The sequence below is a fragment of the Rhinichthys klamathensis genome, unplaced genomic scaffold (genome assembly GCF_029890125.1).
Source record: "Rhinichthys klamathensis goyatoka isolate OS25496 unplaced genomic scaffold, OSU_Roscu_1.1 h1tg000011l_1, whole genome shotgun sequence".
Classification (NCBI taxonomy): Eukaryota; Metazoa; Chordata; class Actinopteri; order Cypriniformes; family Leuciscidae; genus Rhinichthys; species Rhinichthys klamathensis.
The window spans coordinates 19,789,860-19,817,425 of NW_026606564.1; the positions used below are offsets into that span (position 1 = coordinate 19,789,860).

General features: G+C 40.9%; 2 protein-coding genes across 2 annotated transcripts in view; both read right to left on the minus strand.

Moving 5' to 3' along the window:
- Positions 1–27,566, minus strand: part of LOC130100468 (ribonuclease inhibitor-like) — a 669,359-nt gene that overhangs the window by 478,668 nt on the left and 163,125 nt on the right. The gene's annotated exons all lie outside the window — the stretch shown is intronic.
- On the minus strand, positions 20,158–22,489 carry LOC130100518 (bifunctional 3'-5' exonuclease/ATP-dependent helicase WRN-like). Its single transcript, XM_056265993.1, has 2 exons — positions 21,786–22,489; positions 20,158–21,419 (listed from the first exon to the last, which is right to left on the minus strand). The coding sequence occupies exons 1-2, from the start codon at positions 22,262–22,264 to the stop codon at positions 20,531–20,533; spliced, it is 1,368 nt and encodes a 455-aa protein (XP_056121968.1). The 5' UTR covers positions 22,265–22,489; the 3' UTR covers positions 20,158–20,530.

The following is a 27,566-nucleotide window of genomic DNA, read 5'->3' on the forward strand; positions in this document are numbered from 1 at the left end:
TGCTACTTGGACGATCTGATGGTTTTTGCTCCAAGTGAGCAAGTAGCTCTTGACCGACTGGAACTGGTCTTCTCTCGTCTGTCCAAGCACAACTTAAAGCTAGCGCCAAAGAAGTGCATGTTCCTCAGGAGATCTGTCAGATTCTTGGGACACATTGTCACTGGGAATGGTGTCCAGACTGACCCAGAAAAGGTGAAGGTGATTAGTGACATTCAGACTACCGACCTCATGGAAGCGGATGGCGTAACTCCTTCTCAGAAGAAGATTCGTTCTTTCCTGGGTATGATCTTGTATTATCAGCATTTCATTATAGATTGTTCTGCTAAGGCAAAACCTCTTTTCAGTCTTCTATCAGATCGGTCACAGAAAAGAACTCAGAGGAAGTGTGGTCGGATGAGGAAGCCACTCAGTGTCGTGAAGCTTTCACCCGAGGATTGGACTAGTGAGTGTTGTACTGCTCTTGAGACTCTAAAGCAAGACCTACTGCACAGTGTAACTCTAGCACACCCGGATTTCAGTCATCCCTTTATTCTCTCTGTTGATGCTTCATTTGATGGCATAGGAGCTGTGTTATCTCAGGTGCCCCCTGGTGAGAAAATTGCACGTCCAGTTGCTTTTGCCAGCAAAACACTCTCCAAGTCTCAGATAAACTACCCAGCACATCGACTCGAATTCCTGGCTTTAAAGTGGGCCGTTTGTGAGAAGTTTAGCCACTGGCTAAAAGGGAGACATTTCACTGCATGGTCTGATAATAATCCTTTGACCTATATTCTAACCAAACCCAGACTGGATGCGTGTGAACAGCGATGGGTGGCGAAGCTCGCTGCATACGACTTTGACCTGAAGTATGTGCCAGGCACAAAGAACATTGTTGCAGATGCTTTGAGCAGAGAGCCCTTTGTCAAGTCTTGTGTCAGCCATCGTCTGTTGAAAGAACCATACGTTTCTCTCTTGGATGAGGTGAATGGTGTTGTTACTGGAACCGTGCAGGATGCCTTTCGTGTCACTAACAACTGTCAGAATGTGCAGTCTAGCAGTGATGACGAAACTGAGAACGAGATGCAGGATGACGTGAATGACTCATGTCCAGGATCTATTAATGCTGCTGAAGTTTCTGCTTTTCTGGGTGCTCACTGCGATGGTGGAGTTAGTCCGTTGCCCATGTCAAGTCCAAAGTCACTCCAGCTCCCTGATGAAGATCCATCTGTTGCAATCCCGTTTTCCAGACTTGCAAATCTCCAAGAGCAGGACAACATAGTCAGTAGAGTCATCAACTATGTTCTGAGACATAAACGTCCTTCAAAGAGTGAGAAAGCAAAGGAGCCTATCCCTGTGAAAAATCTTTTGAAGCACTGGAAGAAGCTAAAGATCCGTAATCATGTGCTGTACAGAGTAAAGAAAGATCGACTGATAAATAAGAAACTCTTCCAATATGTTGTACCAGATTCTCTAAAGCGTGACGTTCTCTGTGGTGTTCATGACTCAGCTGGACATCAGGGTGGTGCAAGAACTCTCTCTCTAGCAGCTGAAAGGTTCTTTTGGCCAGGAATGAGTAAAGACATCAAGCTCTATGTGGAGAACTGCCAGAGGTGTGTTGTTGGAAAAACTCCTGAGCCAAATGCTCGTGCGCCCCTTGAACATATTCGCACCTTTGAGCCTATGGAGCTGGTATGTATAGACTTTTGGAGTGCTGAACAGACTTCAGGGAAGGTCGTTGATGTCCTAGTAGTGACGGATCATTTTTCTAAGATGGCACACGCCTTCCCCTGTCACAACCAGTCAGCTAAACAAGTTGCCCATCGCCTTTGGAATGATCTCTTCTGCATTTATGGATTTCCAAAGAGAATACATTCGGACCAGGGTGCAAATTTTGAAAGTAAAATCATTAAGAATTTGCTTGAGATGGCTGGTGTTAAAAAATCGCACACCACACCGTACCACCCTATGGGTAACGGTCAGGCAGAACGTTTCAATAGGACTTTGGGTAACATGATAAGAGCTCTCCCAGTGAAATCCAAGGCGAGGTGGCCACAGCTTCTGAGAACATTAACCTTCAGTTACAATTGTACTGTGCATGAGACAACCGGGTTCGCCCCTTTTTATCTTATGTTTGGGCGTATCCCGAGGCTGCCTATCGACATCATGTTTCAGCATGTCCTTTGCGATGAGAAGGTGGTCAGCCACCATGAGTTTGTCACTGCACTGAGAAGAGATCTGAGCGCAGCTGGAGAAATTGCCCGGAAACACAGTCTCAAAGAGCAGAACCGTCATGCCATTCTTTACAATCGGAAGGTCAGAGGTTTACCCTTAGCAGTGGGAGATAGAGTTTTGCTGGCTAACCGTGGAGAGAAAGGCAAAAGGAAAGTCGCGGACAAGTGGGACTCTGTTTTGTATGAGGTTCAATCAGTGAGACCAGAGATTAATGTGTACGGGATTAAGGATGTTCAGACTGGCAAATGTAACACTACTGTTAAAAGCGCATAAAAACAACAAGACCTGGGCTCCAGCAATTGATGATGAGTTGGCTGGATTTTCTCTGGTATTTCGACAGAAACTATAATTCGTCACGGTGCCTCCAAAAATGTAGCTTAAACTATTCACAAATATGTGTACACATTACCCTTGATTAAATAAAATGCTACTTCACTATTTGTTAAGGGCTGTTTTCTTCCTACAACAATACTGTAATCAAGTTAGGCTATGAAACAAATACAAAAATAGTAACAAATAGAGACTTATTTATTTCAACTTAAAACAAAACACAACAAAAGTAAAAATGAAATAAAATATTACCACCTTTTTAGAAGAAATAAAAGGAAACCACTTTTTTTTTAGGTGTTAGTAAATTACAGTTCTAATGAACTAAAAGGGGAAAAAAACAGTCTCAGGTGGATAATACCAGTTGTTACAGTTGTATACCTGTATGAATTCAAAACTGTAACTTGAATCACATATTCACACTTTACATGCTGAAATGATCATAAACCAAGCGCTTGGATTTCGTTGGGGCCCAAATTTGGTGGTGCACTTAATGTCAGTCACGAATGGATGACGCAGTTTTCAACGTGCATAGACACACTGGTTACTCACTCAGATACTCTGTTATAGCAAAACTCTCCAACTGCACAGAGAAATGGTTACGTGAAGCTTGTGTCCTCATCTCCTCACAAGGAACAGGAAAACAGTCCAGTCCAACGCTGAAATAAGTGATGCGTCACACACCAGAAAATGGCCGACGACTCCGACGCACGAAAGCTGTCGTTCTCTCTACTTCAACAAGTTGTAAAGTCTATTTTCGGCATAGAACCGCCTGAAAATACTCCGATGCTGTTTGACTCTTCTTGGTCCTTGAATCCCGGGAAACAATAGAGAAACACTATAGTCCTTTCCGGCGAAACATAAAATGACGGCTGCTATGATGATCAGAGCAGACCTAACGCATTTAGTCTTTAAACACAAAGAAAACGTCCCCGTTGTCACAATACATATATTAATATAACTGAATGTGATCTAGGACACAAACACTGTCGCTAGATATACTTTAACAGCATGTGTTTCAGTAACTCCCTTACTCTGTCGAACAGCGCGCTCTTCCTCCCTGTACCCCCCAGCTTCCAACTCTCGCGTGCCTCTCTCCTCCCTCCTACTCATTCTCATTGGCTGATAGTGAACAAACCAAAACTCTATGGAACAACTCATTGGTTAACATTTGAAATACCTCAGACTACCGTTACATGACAATATGCAAATTCCCATGTATTATAAAAATAATAAGAAAATACATCAAAATTAAAATAAATGAGTACAAATATTCACAGGGTTACATCCTCCCCCCACCAAATTCCAGCATGCCCCCATGTCTGGACTTAAGAGGAACACACAAAGGGGGAAAGAAAAATAAATAAGTATTCTCAAACCCTGCATTAAAAATGAGTAATTCTAGGTTTACACTCTTGGGACTGTGCAAGGAAAAGCCTTTGAATTTCTCATGCACATATTACACAACGCTTGAGAATTACACCACCAAACATGTTGGGTTTGACCATGTTCACAAAAACATAAAGACTTAGTTCCATGACCAACAACCCCACAGCAATGAGAAGCAACCATTTTCTCTTTAACAGGTCTTCCCAACTCAGGATAAGTAAACCTCTCAGGGGTTTTTCTTTGTCTCTCAGATCTCCTCACTTGAGAATTATCAAGCACATTAGACGGTTCTACCACTGAAGTCACAGGATCAATGAACTCAGGCAGGTTATCGGTACGTTCAAACTGATGTTCACTTGTACCTTCACCACCTACTATTTCTGTGTCAACATTTCCATCATCTAAAGTCTCAACGTGATCTCCCAACAGTTGACCCACCTCCTCCACTCTGGGGAAATCACAGACATCAGGCACAACAGCACCCTTATCTTGCTGGTCCTGACCCTGATGTTCAATCTCCAGAGTGTTAGAATCAAAGCACATAAGGGGCTCATAATCATATTCTGACTCTGAATCAGATGATGAAAAATCTCTCGGCACAAGGTTAACAGGCTCAGACATGGGCTTTCCTTTCTCACTTTGTCTCTTACTGGTCTTACGAACGGGTAAAGGGCTCGGGCTTTCACTTTCAGAACTCATTTTCACTTGTGATTTCAAGGGCAATATATGGTTTCTATGTAGAACCTTTTTAGGCCCATTGCCACTCACTGGAACCAACTTATAGACAGGCAAGTTAGACAACTGACTCTCTACCACATATGGCATGTAATGCCACCGATCTGCAAGTTTGTGCTTTCCTTTTAACCCAAGGTTCTGAATAAGCACCCTGTCTCCAGGCTTCAGACTCTGAGGACGCACTTTCTTATCATACCTCAGTTTGTTTTCTTGGTTTGCACGTGCAGATGCAGTCGTTGCCAACTCATATGCTTCCTTTAATTGTTGCCTCATTCTCTCTACATATTTCCCGTAGGAAACTGGCAAATCTTCATCAGACCGAACCCCGAGACACACATCCACCGGTAACTTAGGCTCTCTTCCAAACATGAGGAAGTATGGCGTATACCCGGTCGCATCATTTTGGGTAGAATTGTACGAATGAACTAACTGGGCAATATGCTGGCTCCACCTTGATTTTTGTTGTGCATTCAACGTGCCAAGCATATTGAGAAGTGTCCTGTTAAACCTCTCTGGTTGTGGATCCCCTTGTGGATGGTATGGAGAAGTGCGGGATTTCTTTACTCCCAACATAGCCAACATCTCCTTGATCAAATGGCTCTCAAAATCCCGCCCCTGATCAGAGTGTATTCTATTTGGCAGGCCATAGTGAACAAAATACTTCTCCCACAAGGTTCTCGCAACCGTCAAAGCTTTCTGGTCTTTGCAAGGAAAAGCCTGGGCATACCGAGTAAAATGATCGGTAATGACCAACACATTACTAACATTTCGGGTGTCTGGCTCAATTGTTAGAAAATCAATACAGACTAAATCCAGAGGACCAGAACTGTGCATATGTGACATAGGCGCACTTCTCTGAGGCAAAGTCTTCTTCCTTGATACAGCGATCACAATTTTTACAGTATGCTTCCACTTCTTCTTTCATCCTAGGCCAGAAAAAACGGTCTCTCACGAGCGCATACGTTTTCTCAAAACCTAAATGTCCATTTTTGTCATGCAAAGACTCCAAAACAGAACTTCGGAGAGCAGTGGGAAGCACAAACTGCCTGTATCTTTGATTATTTTTCCTCTCGACCACCCGGTATAGCAAACCTTGATCCACTTCCAGACTTTTCCATTTTTTTTTTAAGGCCTTGAGGTCAATATGGTCCAATTGAACACTTCCAGATAATTGCTTCTGACTAACTGCTAGCCTTACTTTACTCAGGCAAGGGTCATTCCCCTGAGCCTCCCTCAACTCACTGAAGTTCGAATTCCTCAGCTCATCCTGAGTAAAGGAAACAACTTTTCCAGCAGCTCGAAACACTTCACTCTCAGGACAACACAACTCGGGTAAGTAAGCACTTTGCTGATGTACTTGCACTTGATCCTTTGCTTCCACAGATTGGCAGAGAGTACTTACTCCGGAAGCTGGAACTACCTCCCACATTTCTTCAGCTCCAGGACTGACACAAGGCCGCCTCGACAGAAAGTCTGCATCGATGTTTATCAATCCCCGTCTGTACTTCAAGCTGAACTGGTAAGTTGACAGAGCTGCTAGCCATCTGTGACCTGTAGCGTCTAACTTAGCCGAAGTCAAAATGTAAGTCAGGGGATTGTTGTCCGTTCTGACTTCGAAAGTTACTCCATAAAGATAGTCGTGCAGCTTGTCAACTACCGCCCACTTCAAAGCCAAGAATTCCAGCTTATGTGCTGGGTAATTCCTTTCAGAGGTAGAAAGACTTCTACTAATGAATGCCACTGGGCGCAATCCTTCAGGATGTTGTTGATAGAGCACGCCACCCAGTCCATCCATACTGGCATCAACGTGTAACACATAAGGTAGTTCAGGGTCAGCAAACGCTAACACCGGGGCTTGCGTCAAACGGAGTTTCAGATCCTGAAAAGCCATCTCACAGCTGTCATCCCATCGAGAACCAAATGGATCCGAGGGCCTGAAGAACCCATCAGTAGCAGGCTTCTTGAGGTTCTCCTTTCCCTGGCGTTTTTGTGGATAACCCTTAAGCAACTGGTTGAGGGGTCTGCACAAACTAGAGTACCCTTTCACAAACCGTCGATAGTAGCCACAAAAACCCAGAAAGGATCTCAACTGGGTAACTGTCTGCGGTCTGGGCCAATTCACAACTGCTTCCACTTTAGACGGATCAGTGGCGATTCCATCTTGTGACACTATGTGCCCAACGTAAGTCACAGAAGTCCTGCAAAACTGGCATTTGTCCAGAGACAACTTTAAACCCTCCTCTGTAAGCCGATCCAGAACTTTGAGCAAACGTTGATTGTGCTCTTCAAGGGTTCTGCCAAAAACAATCAAGTCGTCCAGATAAACCAACACTTCCAGAAAATTCATGTCGCCCACTGTCTTCTCCATAACTCTCTGAAAGGTTGCAGGGGCCCCACTAATCCCCTGAGGCATACACTCAAACTGATAAAATCCTAGTGGGCAAATAAACGCAGTCTTTTCTTTATCAGCTTCCTCCATGGGAATCTGATAATACCCACTTCGCAAATCAAGTACACTGAACCATTTGCTCCCGGCCAAACTATGGAGTGCATCTTCAACCCTAGGGACTGTGTATTGATCAGGTATAGTTCGTCTGTTCAATGTCCTGTAGTCAACACACATTCGCACTTTGCCTGATTTCTTACGTACTACCACAATAGGAGAAGCATAAGGGCTTCTGGATTCAGAGATGATACCACATTTCTGCAATTCCATCAGATGGTTTCGCACGTCTTGCAAATCAGCAGGAGGCAAACAGCGAGAACGTTCACGAAAAGGAGTTGAATCAGTAAGCCGTATTTCATGCTTAGTACTCTTTGAACGACCAACATCCCATTCGTGACAAGAAAATACATCACGCCTTTCCATCAATTTTTCACACAACTGCTGCTTTGCGTCCTCAGGTATAGGTGAATTTCCAAAGTCAAATGAGGCAGGAGTTAACGTATTGGACAACTGACTTTCGGCTAATGCGGGCTGAGGTACAATATCAACAGGATAAAGATGAGCAATTGGTGTGCCACGTTTCAGATGCACATCTTTAGTGGACATGTTCCTCACGGTAACAGTCATGATGCGATTAGATACCACAGACACAGACTGCACTTCAGGTCTAACTAGCAAATCATTTGAAACACTAGTGTCATCCGGCTGGTCTATCAGAACATGCACATCTGTAGATTTAGAAAAAAAATGTGGTTTACCCTGAATTTGACATGACTCTCCAGGCCCTACAACAATCGGTTTATGTTGTGTAAACCACACAGTGCCATGCCTCTCACAATCATCAGGTGAGCCATCGGACTTCTGAATATTCTCATAGACTTCTCGAACTACAGGATGTATGGACAAGGTATGCAAGAAGTGAACACCAAGCTTCTGTTTACAAGCCTCAAACAATCGTCTCACTATATTGGTGTTAGTCCCCACCAGAATGGCAATTCTCTTCTCTGGCTGAGAATCTGGGCAAACAAGTGCAAGAGTATCAACAACTTGTGGTAGTCCTACCACATTTTCAGTGAATTCAAGCTTAATGGGAAGATAACCGTCGTATGGGTATTTCTGTGAACTCAAACCCCATATTTCAAGATTTTCCACTGGCAACAGTGGTAAATGTTTTAAGTACACATCATAAAAGCTTCGATAAAGGATGGTGACTTGAGAGCCACTATCAAGTAAAGCTTTTGCATACACTCCTTCAATTTGGACTGGTACTTCAGAAGTCGGACCAATCAAGCCAGATGGAATTCCAGAAGAACAATCGATTTCTACTCCAGAACAAAAGGTGGAACGGGATGGAAAAGGAGTCCTGTGCCGTTCCTCCACAGAGCTCCCTAGAAGTTTCCCGAGAACCTGCTCTGACTGATCAATTTTTGATTTACTTTCCTCAGGTTTTCAGTTCCCCGACACTCTCTCTTTGTGTGGCCATCCTCACCACACTTGTAACAGAAAACTCCAGACCGAGTAAACTTGGATGTGCTCTTCTTGCCGGCAACTTCTGTAGCACTTGCATCCGCCACTTGACACACAGGGCCAGTTGCCTTGGAAGAATGCTCAGGAACAGGGTCAGGTGCAGCTGCTTTCAACAGCTGGGACATCTGAGTTGTAAGTGCACTCACCTCTTGCTTTATACTGCTCAATTCAGACACCAAAGAAGCCTGTGGAACAGACGCAGCAGAAACCACTACTTTTCCACCCTCTCTAGCCCTGATCCAATCCTCTTCTTCCCTTACTTCCCGTAACAATTTCGAGAAACTAGGAGGATCACGCAGAGTGTGGGTCATTCTTAGTCGTAGTGCTACCATATCAGTAGTACGAGCTCCCTTAACCACTTGCTCCATGCGCATGCGATCCAAATCAGCAGCTACAACACCTCCTTTTACAAGCATGCGATGAAGGAGCTTGTCCAGCCTATATAGAAAATCAGAAAGCTTCTCACTTTCCCTTTGGTAAGTGCTCCTGAACTTTGCAAGAAGATCGGAATTACTTTCAGTAGTTCCATAGGCTGTTTCAAGAGCAACCAAATAATCAGTAGCTGTGGCAGTTGGATTACTAACCTTCAGAAACCGGACTATGTCTGAAGCGGGTCCCCGCAAACTCTCAACAATACGCTGCCTTTTCACAGAATCAGCACACTGCCACTCGCTGATCATTTGAACAGCCTGCTCCATCCAGGGGTCATACTCTTCCTCCCCAGCAGGTACTGGTTTCACACCTGAAAATACTCTTAATCTCCTATAACCCACAGTATCACTAGGCATATGGATACACTTTTCCACAAGGCGATCAATAGCATTCACCAAATCAAGATTCACTTTTGCATCAGAGGACTGACCTTGCTCCAACATAGCCTTCACATCCTCCAGTGACTTTCCTTCCTGCTGCAACAAGGACAACAACTTATCCTGAAAAACAGCATCTCCCACAGAAGGATCTGTCACCATTTTTCCAGGTACATGTACCATCCATGGCCCCACTTCACCAGGAATCCCTATCTCTGGTGGTACAGTATCTGGATCAATGTCATTACTGGTTTCAAGCAACAAAAACAACTTAGTTCCTGTAGGATCTCCCCGTTTACCATGAATCTTGGTACGGCCGAATAGCTTCACTGTGTTAAGCACATCTGCGATAGTCTCATCCCTCACATCAATTGGGACATCACTGAGTATTATACAGCAAGATGGCTTTATTTGCGCTTGACGAATCCATTCACCAGCCTTAGAAATATCCATGTCTCACAATGCTTTACAACACAAATAAAATAAAATAAATACACGACAACCTAGCAGATAACCAGATTAAAGTAAATCCAGAGAAACAAAAATCCCAGCGGTGCCTCCAAAAATGTAACACTACTGTTAAAAGCGCATAAAAACAACAAGACCTGGGCTCCAGCAATTGATGATGAGTTGGCTGGATTTTCTCTGGTATTTCGACAGAAACTATAATTCGTCACGGTGCCTCCAAAAATGTAGCTTAAACTATTCACAAATATGTGTACACATTACCCTTGATTAAATAAAATGCTACTTCACTATTTGTTAAGGGCTGTTTTCTTCCTACAACAATACTGTAATCAAGTTAGGCTATGAAACAAATACAAAAATAGTAACAAATAGAGACTTATTTATTTCAACTTAAAACAAAACACAACAAAAGTAAAAATGAAATAAAATATTACCACCTTTTTAGAAGAAATAAAAGGAAACCACTTTTTTTTTAGGTGTTAGTAAATTACAGTTCTAATGAACTAAAAGGGGAAAAAAACACTCTCAGGTGGATAATACCAGTTGTTACAGTTGTATACCTGTATGAATTCAAAACTGTAACTTGAATCACATATTCACACTTTACATGCTGAAATGATCATAAACCAAGCGCTTGGATTTCGTTGGGGCCCAAATTTGGTGGTGCACTTAATGTCAGTCACGAATGGATGACGCAGTTTTCAACGTGCATAGACACACTGGTTACTCACTCAGATACTCTGTTATAGCAAAACTCTCCAACTGCACAGAGAAATGGTTACGTGAAGCTTGTGTCCTCATCTCCTCACAAGGAACAGGAAAACAGTCCAGTCCAACGCTGAAATAAGTGATGCGTCACACACCAGAAAATGGCCGACGACTCCGACGCACGAAAGCTGTCGTTCTCTCTACTTCAACAAGTTGTAAAGTCTATTTTCGGCATAGAACCGCCTGAAAATACTCCGATGCTGTTTGACTCTTCTTGGTCCTTGAATCCCGGGAAACAATAGAGAAACACTATAGTCCTTTCCGGCGAAACATAAAATGACGGCTGCTATGATGATCAGAGCAGACCTAACGCATTTAGTCTTTAAACACAAAGAAAACGTCCCCGTTGTCACAATACATATATTAATATAACTGAATGTGATCTAGGACACAAACACTGTCGCTAGATATACTTTAACAGCATGTGTTTCAGTAACTCCCTTACTCTGTCGAACAGCGCGCTCTTCCTCCCTGTACCCCCCAGCTTCCAACTCTCGCGTGCCTCTCTCCTCCCTCCTACTCATTCTCATTGGCTGATAGTGAACAAACCAAAACTCTATGGAACAACTCATTGGTTAACATTTGAAATACCTCAGACTACCGTTACATGACAATATGCAAATTCCCATGTATTATAAAAATAATAAGAAAATACATCAAAATTAAAATAAATGAGTACAAATATTCACAGGGTTACACAAAGAAAAAGTAGTGCACAGAAATCTGTTGCTGCCAGTTAATTTCTTATCCTTGGATGATGGTGAAGAAGAATCAGTTCGATCAGATTCCACTGGTGCTACCCGTGGCAGTTCTCTTGACTCTGCTCTGATGCATGATCCTGATCCTGTTTCAAAGACATCAGAATGGTTATTGCAGATGGATGGAACATGTGCTAGTGACGACATGCAGGATGCCAGTTGTGGTGAAGTTTCAGACATTCCTGATGAGATGACTCCTGAGTGCCCTGGCACTGATCAGTACAGTCCAGAACCTGAGCATGTTCCTCAACCTGCTGAGAGTACAGAGAGTTTACATGCAACCAAGCCAAATGAGTACCCCAGTTGTTTGCCAGAACCTGATAACAGACTTGCCCCTGTCATTTGCAAACAACCCACAAGCACACAAGGCCACATCACTACTCGATTAGGGAGATCAGTTAAGCCCCCTAACAGACTTATTTGTGAAATTGATGGTCAGAAAATTGTGGAAAGGGATTCACGTAGTGATGCACAAGTTATTTTTCAAGGAACTAACTTTGTTGTTGGGTTGATAAGGAACATTTTTGTTTAAAGTGATGATTGAATGATGATTCTGATCTAAGAGTGAACTGTTTAGAGAATGACTTTGAAGTGAGTTTTTCTTGACTTTGAGAAGTTTGTTGTTTCCATCAAAAGATATTTGAAGAGCAGAGATACATTTGTAATCACTAGGAGCGTGTAGGCTGCACCTCCTATAGTCTGTGTTAAGTGTGGAACCTGGTACCATTCCATTCTTACACACTTCCTGGGGAAGAGATAAATTCTGACATACTGTATTGTAAAGCTCTTTTACTCACACCTGTTTTTTGTGCAATCTCTACTGTATGTTTAGTTTGTTACATATGCTGGTTCTAGCCCAATTTAGCAGAATTTAGGGGGGTGTATGTAACGGAGTTTAAATTAATGTTTATAAATTCATGCTTTAAATGGGCAAACTCGACATTGGCTGTTGCGTCACTTGCATTTGTGTGCGTGACATTGTGGGCGGAGTTACGTCACCAGCAGAGTTTCACATCTCTCCTGCTGGTAAGTCGCATCAAAAAGTGCTGCGTCATTAAAAACAGAGTTTATGTTTTATATTGCAAGTATGGACTTTAATACTGCACACAAGTTTACTTCATGTATCTGTCAGTCCCTAGCTCTGTCAGTTGAGTCAAATGTGTTATTTGCGATGGTGAAATGTGATGACTGTGTATGTTAGTCTGCTTGTGAACTCCCGATTCTCTGTTGATTCCATTTAAGATCTGAGCAACATTGATGCGTGAATGCACTGCCCACTAACCAGTTTTTGGTTGTTTGTCTCAGTTCTGTCTGTCTCAGGCCAGTAAAGTGAATTCATGAGTGACCATCCACCTGCTTCCAGTGTGATTCCATCCGCACAAACACACACAGTCACATATATATATATATATATATATGTGTGTATGTGTGTGTGTGAGCAGGAGAGCAGAGGCTGAGAGACAGAGCCGAAGTGCAAAACCCGAAAAGAGAAACAGTCGACTTCACTGTCACACACTATAGTGTCACCAAACTCAGTTCACACACACTGCTGTCCTCATGCTTATACTACTACACTTATTTTGGGTTCTTTATTTCTTTATTATTTTATCTTTTTATTTATTTAGTTCAATTACAGACAAGTCAAGTGCAATGCAAAAAGTACAAGACAAATACAAGGCATTGTTGTACAGTTCATAGTATGTAAAACAAAGAATAACAACAACTAAAATATAAAATGAACATACATAAAAAAAAATACTGGGATAAAAGGAGCTATATAATATTAGGGCAGTTACATGCATTTGAAAAGCTTTACATTTTTATTGTTTTTATAAGCTTTTAATTTTGTGATCTCGTGTTTGAAAGAGTTTCAATGTAAACTGTGAATGGTAATGTCCAAATTATGTGCCAAGATACAGCATACAATGAGGTTAGAGACATTTTGATTTACATGGAGGATTGTATCCGACATTAAAGGAATTTCTTATAAAATTATTATTAAAACGTTTATCAAAAAAAGGAGAGACTGTCATGATTCTGCCATCATGTCCGTGATTCTCTTAGTATTGCGGCAGGATCATGACAGACCCATGTTCTGTGTGCAAGCACATGGCCTTGTGTTTTGGTCATGTGCTTGTGTTGTCTCGTCTCTTAGACCCGCCCCCTTGTTATCCTGATTCAGTCATCATTGCTTTACCCGTGTCACCTATCATGTCTTGATTAGTCTCCTTATTTAATCCCCTTCTGTTTGCTGTCTTGTGTCGGTTCATTGCCAGATGTTACCTGTGAGTACCTTGTGGAGATTATTGTCATTGTGAGCATTCATTAGAATTATTGTCTGTTTATTGTGAAGTCCTAGTTTAGACTTGTCAGCCTAAGAGTCCTTGTCCTGTACGTGTTTCGCCCCCTCGTGGGTTTTGTTTTCCCTTTTTGTTCATAATAAACCGTGTGCTGTGACTACTGTCTGCGATTGGGTTCATTCCCTTCTTCACCCTTCCAACATCATAACAAGAGACCATTTACAAAAAGTTGAGAATTTGGTAAGGTTGCATTATTAATATTTATTTACATTTAAGGATTTGGTTAAGATTATTACTTTGTTAAATTCTGTTTCATTTACAAGAAAAAATAAATATATTAAAATAAAATTAGGGTAGGCTATGTGTATAATTGCCCATTCTTGTCAACAGGTTTACAATTAAAATGTTGAACCGAACCCATTCTCCATGTACAATGACATCTTATTATGAATGATATTACCATTGTTGCATATAAAACTCCTGCTAGGAGAAGTTGAGTTTTGATGTTGTTCATGTTTTATGAATTAATCTATTATCCGCTGGACTTCTCCAAAAACTGGATCAATACAATAATTGTGTTTGTTTCTCTAAATTGTAATTTAGACACAATGAGCTTCATGTTCGCTGTGATTTCCAGATCTTCTCCATATCCAACTTCCTGAAGCAGCTTCTCAAGGAAAGTGAGAAGACGGCCGTTCTCACGGTCTTCCATCAGAAATATTCTGACAGTGTCTTAACTCCGCATGATCATCTCACAGTGTGTTTCTGCTACGACCTTCATCTACTGAGACCAGTGTTTCCTAGTCTCGCGTAGCCAGACCTTCAGACTGACGGCTGAAGGTCTGGAACTCATAGCAGCTTTCTTTGGCCAAGGCCCGCCCATAAGGCCGTTTGACCGACATGTCAAACAACCAATTACAGTTCGTTTCGTTCAGCGTCACGTTTCGGGGCGTGGAAATGTCCCCACAATAACAGACCGGCGTGCAACAAGTCAGTCAGCATAGAAAATCAAAGAGGGAGAAGAAAACAAGCAGTAAGTCATTGATCCGTTCGTGCACGCATAACAACAATGGCGTCTGCATTACCACATCTGAACAAAACACAGAGTAAATCAGTAGGAAACGTATGCAGACTTTGTTCAGAGACCTTCAAAGCATCTAAAACTAACAAACACAGATTATTTCGTGGACACGACTCTAAAGACAAATCTGAATTGACTATTGTGCTGGAGGAGTTTGTTGGCGTTCTTCATGACACAAGTTTGGCGATCTGCACATCTTGCCGAAGTGTACTAATGAGGTACAATAGTGTTTCCAAAGAAGTTGTACGACTGAAATTGCATATAAATGACATGTGCAGTAAGACAAGACAGAAACGATGCGCACCAACAACGCCAACACAACTGCAGAAGAGACTTGCAATTTCTGAATGCAGCCCTGCGAGACGTGAATTGTTCGATCTACCGTCACCAGAGGTAAACAATGCGTCAACATCTGTACAGGATACTGTTGGTAGTCAAACTGTCCATATGTTTAAGTCATCACAGAAAATGCTGAAGAGGCATGTAAAGAGACCTATGAGGACACTTGTTAATAATATTACAAGGGGACGCTACAATGCTTTGGCCAAGAATTTAATAAAAATTCCTGGCCAGTCCAAGTTGGTCATTGATGTAGTCCTCAAGCAAGTTGAGAAAGAATGCCGACATTTAACAAGCAACAAGTTCCATTCTGTAATACAACACAGTGCACATCTTGCTGAGTTTAGGTGTGAGAAAGTGTTGGATGAATGGAGGACTGCAGCACCTACATTTCTCCAGTTCCTAAAATGTGCAAGTGCAGCAAACAGTGTGACAAAGCGTAACACAAAAGCTGCAAGTGTTCATAAAAGAAGACCGTGGACCAGAAAGAAGCCAGAGGTGACCATGGCTGGCCTGATACTTCTTAAAGCAAGGTCAAGATTCATGGCATCTCCTATGTTCCGAAATTCCATGGTATTGAAACATGGTGGTGCAAAGAAAAGATGCATCGATAGATTCAACGGGATTGGAGTTTGTGTGAATCACTCAGCAACTCTAAAGAAGATCAAGGAGATTGCAGAGACATGGGATGCCGGAATTCTAGAATGGAAAAAAATAGTGTGTGACAGCCCAAGCCTTGAAGACTTGTCATGGACTGATGATCCAGGTTGTAGCTCTTGGTTCCTGTCTGATCATACATACCCCCGTGAAGAGAATGAAGTGGAAGAAGTCTTCATTGTCACCAGCAGTGATAGTGAAGAGGTTTGTAATATTTGTTGTAATATTTTATATATTGATTAGTAATTATTATTTTATGTCGTACTGACTTAATGCAATTATGTCAGTACGACATAAAAAATATTTATTTATGTTATTTAATTGTAATATCAAAGAGCTATTTTTTTCACCTTATTAAATATCATGACATGTCATGTATAGAAATCTACACTAGCTATTAACTGTGGTAATGTTACTTATCTCTGTTTTGCACTTCATAGGACCACACAGATCATGACACAACCGCTTCTAGAAGAACTGAATCAGGCTACACAAATGGGTCGTCACCAACTGCTGTTCCGCTGGAGTGTCAGGTGAGAGATTGTATTTTACACCGAATGTCTGTACACAGTGAATAGACAATAAATGCATCTAGTCTGGGATAAACAGTCACATCACTGGCCCAAAACACTGAAGTCATTTTTTTTTTTAAATGGCATTATGTAATTGAAACCATATAATGAAGGTTGACATAGTGTTTTGTCTCACCTGTGTTAAGTTAAAGTTAATTTTATGTTGTAATCTTAATTTAATGCTGTTTAGTAGACCATGAAATTATATTTTAAAAATGTATAACCAAATTAATGTAACAATTAAAGGAACATTTTTGCATTCTAACTTTAATTTGTTTTCACTTTCTCTCACAGAAACACACACCAAGAGCACCAGTGCAGATCACAATTGATAATTTGGATCTCACAGTGACACCACATACAATGACCATCAGCCACCAACGTCTGGACTACCATTGGTTGCTAATGGTGGGGAACCATGAACGAGTGACTGCTGAGTTCTTACCCAGAGAGAGATTTGTGTCTATAATGGATGTGCCACTGTCGGAACTTTTACCAAACTTGGAGGACAGACAGATGCTTCGCTCTGAATTTAAAGAACTGGTGGGTCGTGTAGTGGTTCAGCGTTTCACCGCATTCAAGCAGTTTTCAAACGTTTTACTGTGGCACATTCCTCATATGTACAGTGACGTTATGGCCCAAAAAACTGAAATCACTCCTCTGGGACTTCTTGAGGTGGATGAGAAGGTTTCTGCAGATATGGTGAAAGCAGTGCAGTACATCAATCAGCGATATGTTCCTTACACTTCTGATCTAGAAAATGGAAACAACATCTCAAAGCCTGTAGTACATGTGATTTTGGCTGGTGATCAACTGACCAAGCAGAATGCTGATGCAGCCATCAGAGCTAAAGCAAATGAAGACTCATCATTTGAAAGATTGGAAGGACTTGTTCCAGTTATTGCGGATTTTCATTGTTCCATGAACTTCAATGATGTGATTTTTAAAAGATTCTACAGTCCCAGTTCACAGTGTGATTTTGGTTCTTTTTTCCACCTGAGAAATGTTGTTCACAGGACCAATGTGACTAAATCAGCCTTGGGGGATAACTATAGGCCATGCAACACTTTCATTCAAGATGTGCTGGACGCATCGATCATTGCCGTTGTTCTCCATCATTTCTCTTTACACACACAGGATGACATGCCAGTATCCATGCCGACCTCTTTTCTGTCAAATGAGGAGAAGCAAGATTGGTTTGATGAACAAATCCTAAACATTGTTGACACATACATTCTCAATGAATCTCCAGAATTTCATAACATGTTGAAAGGAAATCTCCAGAGTCCTCCACAGAGTACAGTTGTACCTCAACCAATTGTGTGTCACATGCCACGGTGCAGCCATCCACCTTTTAAAAGACAACATGATCTAACAGAACATTTCAAGAAGGACCATGGCATTTCTGTGTGTGATCACAAAGACAAAAATGGTGCCAGTGCTGTAGAACAGCACCAAGAAGAAGATTGTGTTTTCAATTATCACAGTGCCTTTCTAAAGATGGGGCTTTTGGAGCGTGACTTCCTAGACTCTGTGAGAGAGGGTGATGGAAAAAGGACCTGCCGCCTTTGGAAATTTAAAATGCTTCATTTTAAAGACGCCCAGAGACACAAGTACAGCTTGGAGGCACTGAAATTACAATTTGACATTCAAGCAATGCAGAGTCCACGAGTGGCCCACAGAATGATGTGGAACAGAACTGTAAATGTTACTGGGGGTGCTGGCAAAAATGTGGCATTGGATCTGAATTGCGAGCATTATGTTCGTTACACAAAGGATGCCATCTCACATTTGGGTGCGAATGTGAATTTTCAAACTGCGCAGCAAATCAGTAGAACACTTCAAAGGCAGAGACAGTTAATGGATAACTTTGATGCTGATGTTCAACTAAGTCCAGAGTCTGGGAAACACACAATGGCATCCAAGGAAGAAGACATCGATGCAATGGTCGCTGTACTAAAACAACAAGAAATCTACAAAATCAAACCTGGTAGATGTTATGCTGCATTCCCAGCATTTAATGGGAATCCACTTCACAATCTCACGTCCAAACATTTGACTGGCTGGATATGGGAACACATGAGAAAATGTAATCGCTTTCAATTGATCAAAAAAAAACATCCTGACCTAGAACATGTAGACATCATGTTAAGAGCAATTAAAGGTTACCTAGACTTTGGATCTGGTCACATAGAATTTTTTTGGTTTGTGTTTTTGCATTTTAATTTCTTTGAGTGGGCAGTTTAGCTCCTGGCTACTTTAAAGGGGTCATATAATGCCATTTTTGTACAAGCTAATATGATTCTTTAGGGTCTAAATTAAAAGTTTGTAATATACTTTAATTAAAAATTCTCATTAGTATTGTAAGAAAACACTTATTTTACCTGGTCAAAAACAGCTCTGTTTTCAGCACGCCGTTTCAGTGCATATGACTTTAAATGATAATGAGCTTTGCTCACCCCGCCTCTCTGTTCTGTGCATACACCGTTTGTAACACAATAACACAATAACCACGCGTTGTTCATTATAAACGTGGGGTTATGAATTATATTGAGAACGTTGTACATAGAAAACATGCCGTAATGTACCCTGAGTGTAAACCGACGCATTCATCATGAAGCGTGCAGCTAGCGATTTGCAAAGATTATATAAATATTAATATAAAGATTAATAAAACGTTACACTCACTTTAGTTCTTCTGAAGGTTCAGCAGGAACACGAATAGGTTCCGATCCTTTATTCAGGTGCAGCTTCTCAGCAAAACCAGCTCATACTGACCCTCGTTTATAAAGCAGTCTGCTGAGAAATGATTCGCGCAAACATGAGAGCATTGACGTTGATCGTGGGGAATATTCCCTTCGAAAACAAACTCAGCCACTGCGTCTTCAGCGGTTCGGATTTAGGAACATTAAAATGACTGTGTTCGTTATTACACCCAAGAACAGAACACCACAATCGCTTAGACGCCATTCTGCTCATAGACAGTGCTCCAGCATATCAACAATGACCACGCCGATCCGCGCAGACTATGATTGACAGCTACCTCATGTGCGAGGGCGGGTCTGTGTTGAAACTCCTGTGCTGACTCCTGTCAATCAACAATCGTGGGAGGGGCGTCCGTTTTATTGACGTCACAAAAACGAACGGCTCGATTTGAGGCAGGGGAAAACATATAAGGAGATTAAAACAAAAACACTGGATGGATTTTTATCATTATATGATGGTTGTGTACAGGCACTGCCAACACACATTTCAGTACAATCAACTTAAAAAAGTGCATGTACCATTATATGACCCCTTTAAGAGTAAAGAGCAGCATGCTGTACATGTACAGCAAAGAAAAAACAGAAAAAAAAGAACTGTAAACAAAAAGCAATTGTATTGTAAAAACTGTAAATACTTTTTGTTTGTTTTTTTAAGTTGCTGAATCTTAACTTATGATACAAATACATGTCAATTGCAATTCTGATTGATATGTTTACAAGTAATAAATACTTATACACAAATATATAACTTGTCCAGAATTTTATTAAAGATGTTTATATACACTGATGTTTTAAGCTTTACTTTTATATTGAACTATTAATGTAGTGCAGTTTCATGCTTGAAGACATTTTCTCAACAACACATGCAGTAATTCAAAGAATATTTATTGTTTGTACTTTGACCAAAAAAAAGCATGTGGACAATTACAAGTAGCACAACACATTCAGTTATGAAATAAAGCAGTACATATTTACATAAACATTAAAGAAATCAAATGTCTCTTACATGTGCCATATAACTGAGACTTAATTCAGTCATGTAATGACATCGCATCAAATTCAAAGACATTGACACTGTCATCAAAACTGTTACTGTCCATGTCTGATTCACAGTCTCCAAAAACCTCCATCACAGTTTCAAGAATGATCTTGGCATGATTGAAATCGTACACATGAACTTGGCAAATTATGTCATCAATGCAAAACAGTGTCTCACATGACTGTAGTGTCTCATTAATCATTGGGTCTTTCGTTGAGAAGTGTTCCTGCAATGTGTGGTAAACTGAAATCTTTCCACATAGTCCATTATCCACGTCTCCCTCAAGCCTGTCCATCAACATCTGACGGAGAGATTCCCTTTGATGATTGCTGACAGTTCTCACTTTGTGTGCAATTGGCTTTGCAGCATGAAGTTCCAGGTCACTGGCATTACCATCACAAATTTCCTTGCACTGACACATTTTCGCACAATTGTCACAACAAGCATGCTTACTGCAAGTGGCTGTACAACCTCCCCATCAAACAAGTTCATTAGTTGTGTTCTTCTGCAAGAAGCGACATTACTGACATACTCACGCATTTTCTCTGAAATGCCTATAAGCTGCTTTCCATGGTAAAGAATGAGGGAATGGGACATAGAGCCATCTCTCCCTGCTCTCCCAAATGCTTGCATGTATGATTCGATGTCTTTTGGTGGCCCATACTGAACTACGTGTTGTACATTTTTCAAATCAACTCCCATGCCCAAAGCTGACGTTGCTATCACCACTCTGAGGACAGACTGAGGGTCTCTGAGAGTCTGAATTATGTTGTTTTTGACACTGTCTGATGTCATTGAATGAAACATGTCAACAACTCTGTTAGATGACACATTGCTAGTGCCAGGTGGGTGAACTGATCTTTGTCCAAGGGAGGCAAGGAACACATCATGGAACAGCATTGAACAGTCAGATATAGATTTGCAGTAAATGACAGTACGTGCAGTCTGTGGGCCCTTTACCATGAGTTCGTTGATAAGCCAAGAAAATGTATTAGTTACATCAGAAGACACTTTTTTAACTGCAAGTCTGATGTTGCTCCGATCAGGGCTTCTGACAACTTCTAAGCACTTCTGTAGTCCTAAGAGCTTCATTATTTTCTTGCGTGTTGTCAAAGATGCTGTAGCAGTTAGGGCCAGCACTGGTAAGGAGATAGGCAGGAGTGATCTGAGCTCACCAACCAAACCACACCACTTTCTGAATGGAGCATCACTGCCATGGCGTTCCCCCCTGCAACACAGACACACAGAACGTATGTTATTATATTTGTTGTTGTGAGTATAATGTATTTCATTATTAACATGTATTTATTCAATGCAGTTTTCCTTTTATAATTTATCTGTCATGTACATTTTTTATAAAATAATGACATAACCACTGACATTTCATTATATAATATAATATAATTAATAAAATGGACATTCTATGTAATACAGCTGTAGTTGAATGGATGCCAAAAATAAATAACTGACAAAGTTTACAAGTAGCTACAAATGTAATGACAACAGTAATCGAGAGGGGTTTTGTTTAAGTATGCACACATTTCCACTACAACAAAATAGGATTTAAATAAAGAATACCATTAACGTTACTTACCATTGAACAATGGTGTGCACTTCATCAACAGCCATACCGATGAGACGCTCGCGGTAAACATCTGTTTGAAGCATATCTCTCCACTTTTTAACACCCACAAGCAATTCTGGAGAACCGAACACAATACTGAATCGACCAGCTGCGATGTCCGCGTCTGTTGTTTCATTTTTGCCCGCAAACGCGGCTGATATCCCCTTCGCAGTTAGGTACTTCACTTGATCTTCCATAATAGATAGGAGGGGACACACAACTAGTAAAATTGGATCTGCTGGGAATCCTTCTAAATGCTGACAAAGGGTCGGCCAGGCTTGGAAAATAATACTCTTCCCAAATCCCGTCGGCAAACAGGCTAAAATATCTCTTTTTGTCTCCACTAAGTGCCTCAAACAAAACTCCTGGACATCTCTTAAAGAGTCTATGCCGTGAACCTCGCATACTTTTGAGAATCCTACGTTCAGCTGATCTTGATAAATGCTCATTGTCACTCATGTAAACACAACAGTTTTTCTTCCGCAATCACACGTCTGCGCTGTTTCCCGGCGGACCGAAAACAAACGCGACACTCGCGCCCCCCGGAAATCCGATAAAATTCAACCAATCAGATGACGACTTCGACATTCCTGAAGTGTTTCCAGTTAAGTGTACCATATGCATCAGACGTTTAGCCAACGTTCCGTGGGCGTGACGTCTGAGGCTGAGACTAAGTGTTTCCCAACCCTGCTCCTTGAGGCACACAGTGCACATTTTGGATGGCTCCCTTTTCTGACCCATATATTTCTGGTCTTGGAGACTCTACTAACGAGCTGATGAGTTGATTCAGGTGTGATCGATTAGGAAGAGTTGGAAAGTGTTGGTGTGCCTCCAGGAACAGGGTTGAGAAACACTGGTCTAGTCAGTAGATGAGAGAAGTGAGAAGACGGCCGTTCTCACGGTCTTCCATCAGAAATATCCTGTGATAATGTTCTGTCAGTGTCATAAATCCAGCATGATCATCTCACAGTGTGTTTCTGCTACGACCTTCATCTACTGACTAGACAATACAAATGCAACATGAAATGGCGCCACCTGGCTCTAACACTTAAAACTACTTTCCTCAAGCTCCGTTTGCTGAATTGTCATGCCAAGTTGTCCTCTTTCTAGCTATGACCACGTCCATATTCTCTTCTTTCGCTTCCTCCTCTTTTTCAGCGCACATAAAAAAAACACAATTGCCAAAGTGTGGTTCATCTTGCTCTGTTTGTTCCACTAACACACACTGATGACGGTTATTCTTCATTACTAACTTGTTTCGTAGCCTGTGTTCATCATCGTACAGTCTACACACACGTCGTACCCAAGTTTACTAGATCCATGTCTACAGGAGATTTATCATGATCTGCGTTGAATGGGTCGATAGGGGCCGCCCATGGGGAACTTTTAATTAAAATGAGGTAATTCATTTTTAATTTGTAGCCACAATGTATTTTTGTATTCATGTCATCTGTAGTAATTTCTTGTTTCTCCACAATGTCTATTTTCTCCGTCATTTCTTGTGTGCGTTTATTATTGTTTGCACCCCGCGGCTGCCGTAGACCTGCGCCGTCATTTTTTATATGACGCTGCATCGACGCTCTCAAGTGTGAGAGAGGTTACTAGCCGCTAGCTAATTCAACATTAAAGGATAGAAAAATACCAACATAAAAGTGGGGCCTTAAAGAGAAAAAAGAAGGTGAAGTTAGTCGCGACGCAGAAACTACCCAAAATAGACAGTTTTTTGTGCCGACCTAGTGCGAATGACACCGGTGTGGAAGGTGAGAGTGAAGTTTAGTCAGCTAATATTAGCAGTTGCACGTCTTTGGATGAGAACAACAATGCAGCCGCTGACAGCTTGATGAGGTGCCAAGAGTCCGGGAGTGAAGAAGCAGTCGCAGACGAGCCAAAAGCTGGATATTCGGCAGGAGATATGTCAGCGGGTTACCCAACAGATAAAGGACACTATCCAGACACACTAACAGATAAAGGACACTATCCAGACACACTAACAGATAAAGGACACTATCCAGACACACTAACAGATAAAGGACACTATCCAGACACACTAACAGATAAAGGACACTATCCAGACACACTAACAGATAAAGGACACTATCCAGACACACTAACAGATAAAGGACACTATCCAGACACACTAACAGATAAAGGACACAGACACACTAACAGATGAGCAAGTCAAGCATATTGTGTCGCAAGGTTCATGCAAACCCCCGGTCCATTCCTCGAGATCCACTGGAAGGAGACAGGAGCTATTCCACGAGTTTTTACTCCACCACAACAAAAGCTGGTATTCAGCTACCGAGATCCTGGCTGTGTTACTCGCTTGAGCTTGACGCTGCATATTCTGAACCATGCTGGTTATTTGCAGACCGCAGTCACAAAAGCTACAACATGGACACAAGGAATAAGAACATGGCAGACCCTGTCAAATCAAACTGTCCAAGCCTGAAGGCGCAGAGTGCCATGTAGCGGCTTGCAGTGTGTATGATCAGTGGCGTCTGCATGGCACTATCCACGAGGCGTCACAACAGCAAATCCGTCAACAAGTTAATGTCTGGAGGCAGGTTCTAGACCGGATCATTAATGTCACTTTAACTCTGGCATCAAACAACCTTGCATTTCGGGGACCCTTGAAGACACTGAAAGTGTCAACAAAGGTAATTTTCTGTCCATCGTCGACCGACTGGCTCAGTGTGATCCATATTTGAAGGAGATGCTCAGTCGCCCTGCTGCTTCTGTTAAACATCTCAGCCCAGAAATACAAAATCAACTGATTGGTATTCTCTCTGAGTCCGTCCAGAAACACATTATCAGTGAAATTAAGGCCGCGCCGTTTTTCTCAGTGATCATGGATACGACTCCAGATGTTTCTAAAGTGGATCAGATGAGTCGAATCTTTCGGTGTGTAACCATAGAGAGAGAGAGAGCCAGGGTTCTGCAATGGCTGTGAAGATCAACGAGTCTTTTCTGGGATTCCAGCAAATGCCTGACTCGTCCGCTGGCACAATAGCCAATGAAGTTATACGTTCGGTTGAGGAAAAAGGTCTGGATATTTCAAAATGCCGTGGCCAAGGATTGGATGGGGCTGCGGACATGAGTGTCATAAACACGGGAGCTCAGGCAAGGATACAGGAGAGACAACCAAATGCGATAACACTTTATAATAACTGCACGCTATTAATCATTAAGTAAGCATGAGTAAACAGTTAATTCATCATTTATAAAGCATTAATAGACATTAATAAGCAGTTTGTAAATACAGCTTTAAATGCTTTTTTCTTGATTTATAAGCATATCTACAATGTGTTTAATAATTGTATTTTCATACTTTGTTAATGATTAATTAATAATTTCTAAATGAAGTATAGCATTATTTACAAACCAGTTATTTAAGAGTCATCAGTGGTTCATAAGATCACTTAGAAAGTGTAAGTAGTAAATACAGGTAGTTATAAAGCATTTAGTAGTGGTCAGTTAACTATGTTTGTGAGCTCATCTAAATTGAGGACTATTCATGCCTTGTAAAGCATTTATAAAGGAGATTTAAAGACTCTTTATCTTCTAAACAGAAAAATGAAACAAACACAACACAGTGATACAGAACATAGAAATATATAACTGAGCCTTTAAATCTCCTTTATAAATGCTTTACAAGGCATGAATAGTCCTCACTTTAGATGAGCTCACAAACATAGTTAACTGACCACTACTAAATGCTTTATAACTACCCAAATTAACCCTGAATTACAGTATAAATACATGTTAATAAAGCATTTATTAACACACTAAGTAACTATTACTATATGTCTGTATAATAAGATGTATGAATGTACATTTAAATAGTTTATTAATCATTTACTTACACGTTCTAAGTAATCTTATGAACCACTGAAAACTCTTAAATAACTGGTTTATAAATAATGCAATACTTCATTTAGAAATGATAAATTGATCATTAATAAAGTATGAAAATAAAATTATTAAACACACTATATATAATTTACATGCATACATTTACAAGAATTTACAAGAATAAAGCATTTATAGCTGTATTTATAAACTGCGTATTAATGTCTGTTAATGCTTTATAAATGATGAATTAACTGTTTACTAATGCTTAACTAATGATTGATAGCGTGCAGTTATTATAAAGTGTTACCCCAAATGCCACTTATGTACACTGTGCTGTCCATAACTTACATCTGGCCCTCAGTGATTCAGTCGATAACAGAGCTGACACAGTTTTACAACACCATGGAGAAATTGTACGTGTTTTTTGCGCACAGTATAAAGAGGTGGAGTGTATTGGTTGAGATTACTGTAAAACCCACTCCGGGTGTCACGCTGAAGAACTGTGCGCTACAGGTGGACATCGTGCAGTGATCGTGTCTGCAGTCAGACACAGATATACAGACGTGTTGAAGGCCCTGAGCAACATTTCACTTACCAGTAAAAAGGCAGATGAGCGCAAACGGCTTTGATAAAGCTGATGGAAAGATTTGACTTTGTTTTTATCATAGTTCTTCAAAGTGAAGTCTTGGAACAGATCAATGTCATTTCAAAAACGCTACAGGCGAAGGATGCTTTGAAAAGGAAAGAATTAAAAGGGCAAAGCGCCATTTCGATGAATTCTGCCAGGATGAGCGTTTGGCTGATGCTGAGAGTTACTTAATAAATGTTTTTAATGCTTGCCTTGACATCATCATTTCCCAGCTGAGTCGACTATTTTAAGCTTTGCGATCGGTACTAGATTGGTTTGCCGTCCTGAAGGCACTCGTTACTAAAGATTTTAAGAACTATGTAAAAACTCCATAGTAACCATCTGTGACAACTACCAACCAACTACACTCTAAAAAACGATTCGTTGGCTGAACAACCATTACTTACAAAAGTAATTAGATTAAACACAAAAAATTAAGTATTCATAACTTTTCAACCTCTACTTAACATATTTAGTGTGTGTAACACAAAAATATAAGTAACTAGGTGAACTTAAATGTATGCATAAATAAAATGAAAAAACATTAGTCATGTCAACTACTATAATAATTGCTTCAAAATTAAGTAAATCGAGCATAACATTTTAAGTTACTATACGAGCCACGTGATATGCAATTTCCCGTGATGCCTTTCCAGCCAAAAATTGGAGCCATTTTGTGAAGCACATATGTGAAGACGCTGAAAAGAGGTAAGCTTAACTTTTTTTAACTTAAGGTACACTCAATCGTTTATTGCATTTTTGGTCAAGAAACTAACTTTTAAACTGAATTTCAGAATTGCTACGAATTTTGCATCAACAATTAGAAACGTGTTACGAACACCTATATAGTCTACAAGTTAATGTATGAAATGAGTGACTTTGCACTAGAGTATTTTTTAATTATTAAGCGAGTGTGCTTCCATCGCTATCAAGTTTCAAGTGTTTATAGTAGTCAGAGTAGGCTATTTATTGTGTTTTTCGAAATATGACCATGACGTTGGCATGTATTAATGTATTAAATTATCAGCTATGCATTAATGGTGTGTTCACACCGAACGCGAATTTAATAATTTGCGCGAGTAGATTACATACAAAGTCAATGCAAAGACACGAATAGACGCATCATTCGCGCCGGGCGTCGCGAATGACGCGAATTGGGTGACGCGTTTGCCACGAACGTCTTCCACGCAAGTTGAAAATTTTGAACTCGAGCAGATTCAAGCGTCTAACTAGACGCGATAGACGCGTATTTGACGCTCTATTCGCGT

What these genes read in the sequence shown, in the direction of transcription:
- LOC130100518 (XM_056265993.1), bottom strand. Translation starts at nt 22,264, where the DNA reads ATGAGCATTTATCAAGATCAGCTGAACGTAGGATTCTCAAAAGTATGC. An exon ending in GTGCACACCATTGTTCAATG is followed by an intron (nt 21,420 to 21,785) that starts GTAAGTAACGTT and finishes TCTGTGTTGCAG; the next exon opens with GGGGGAACGCCATGGCAGTG.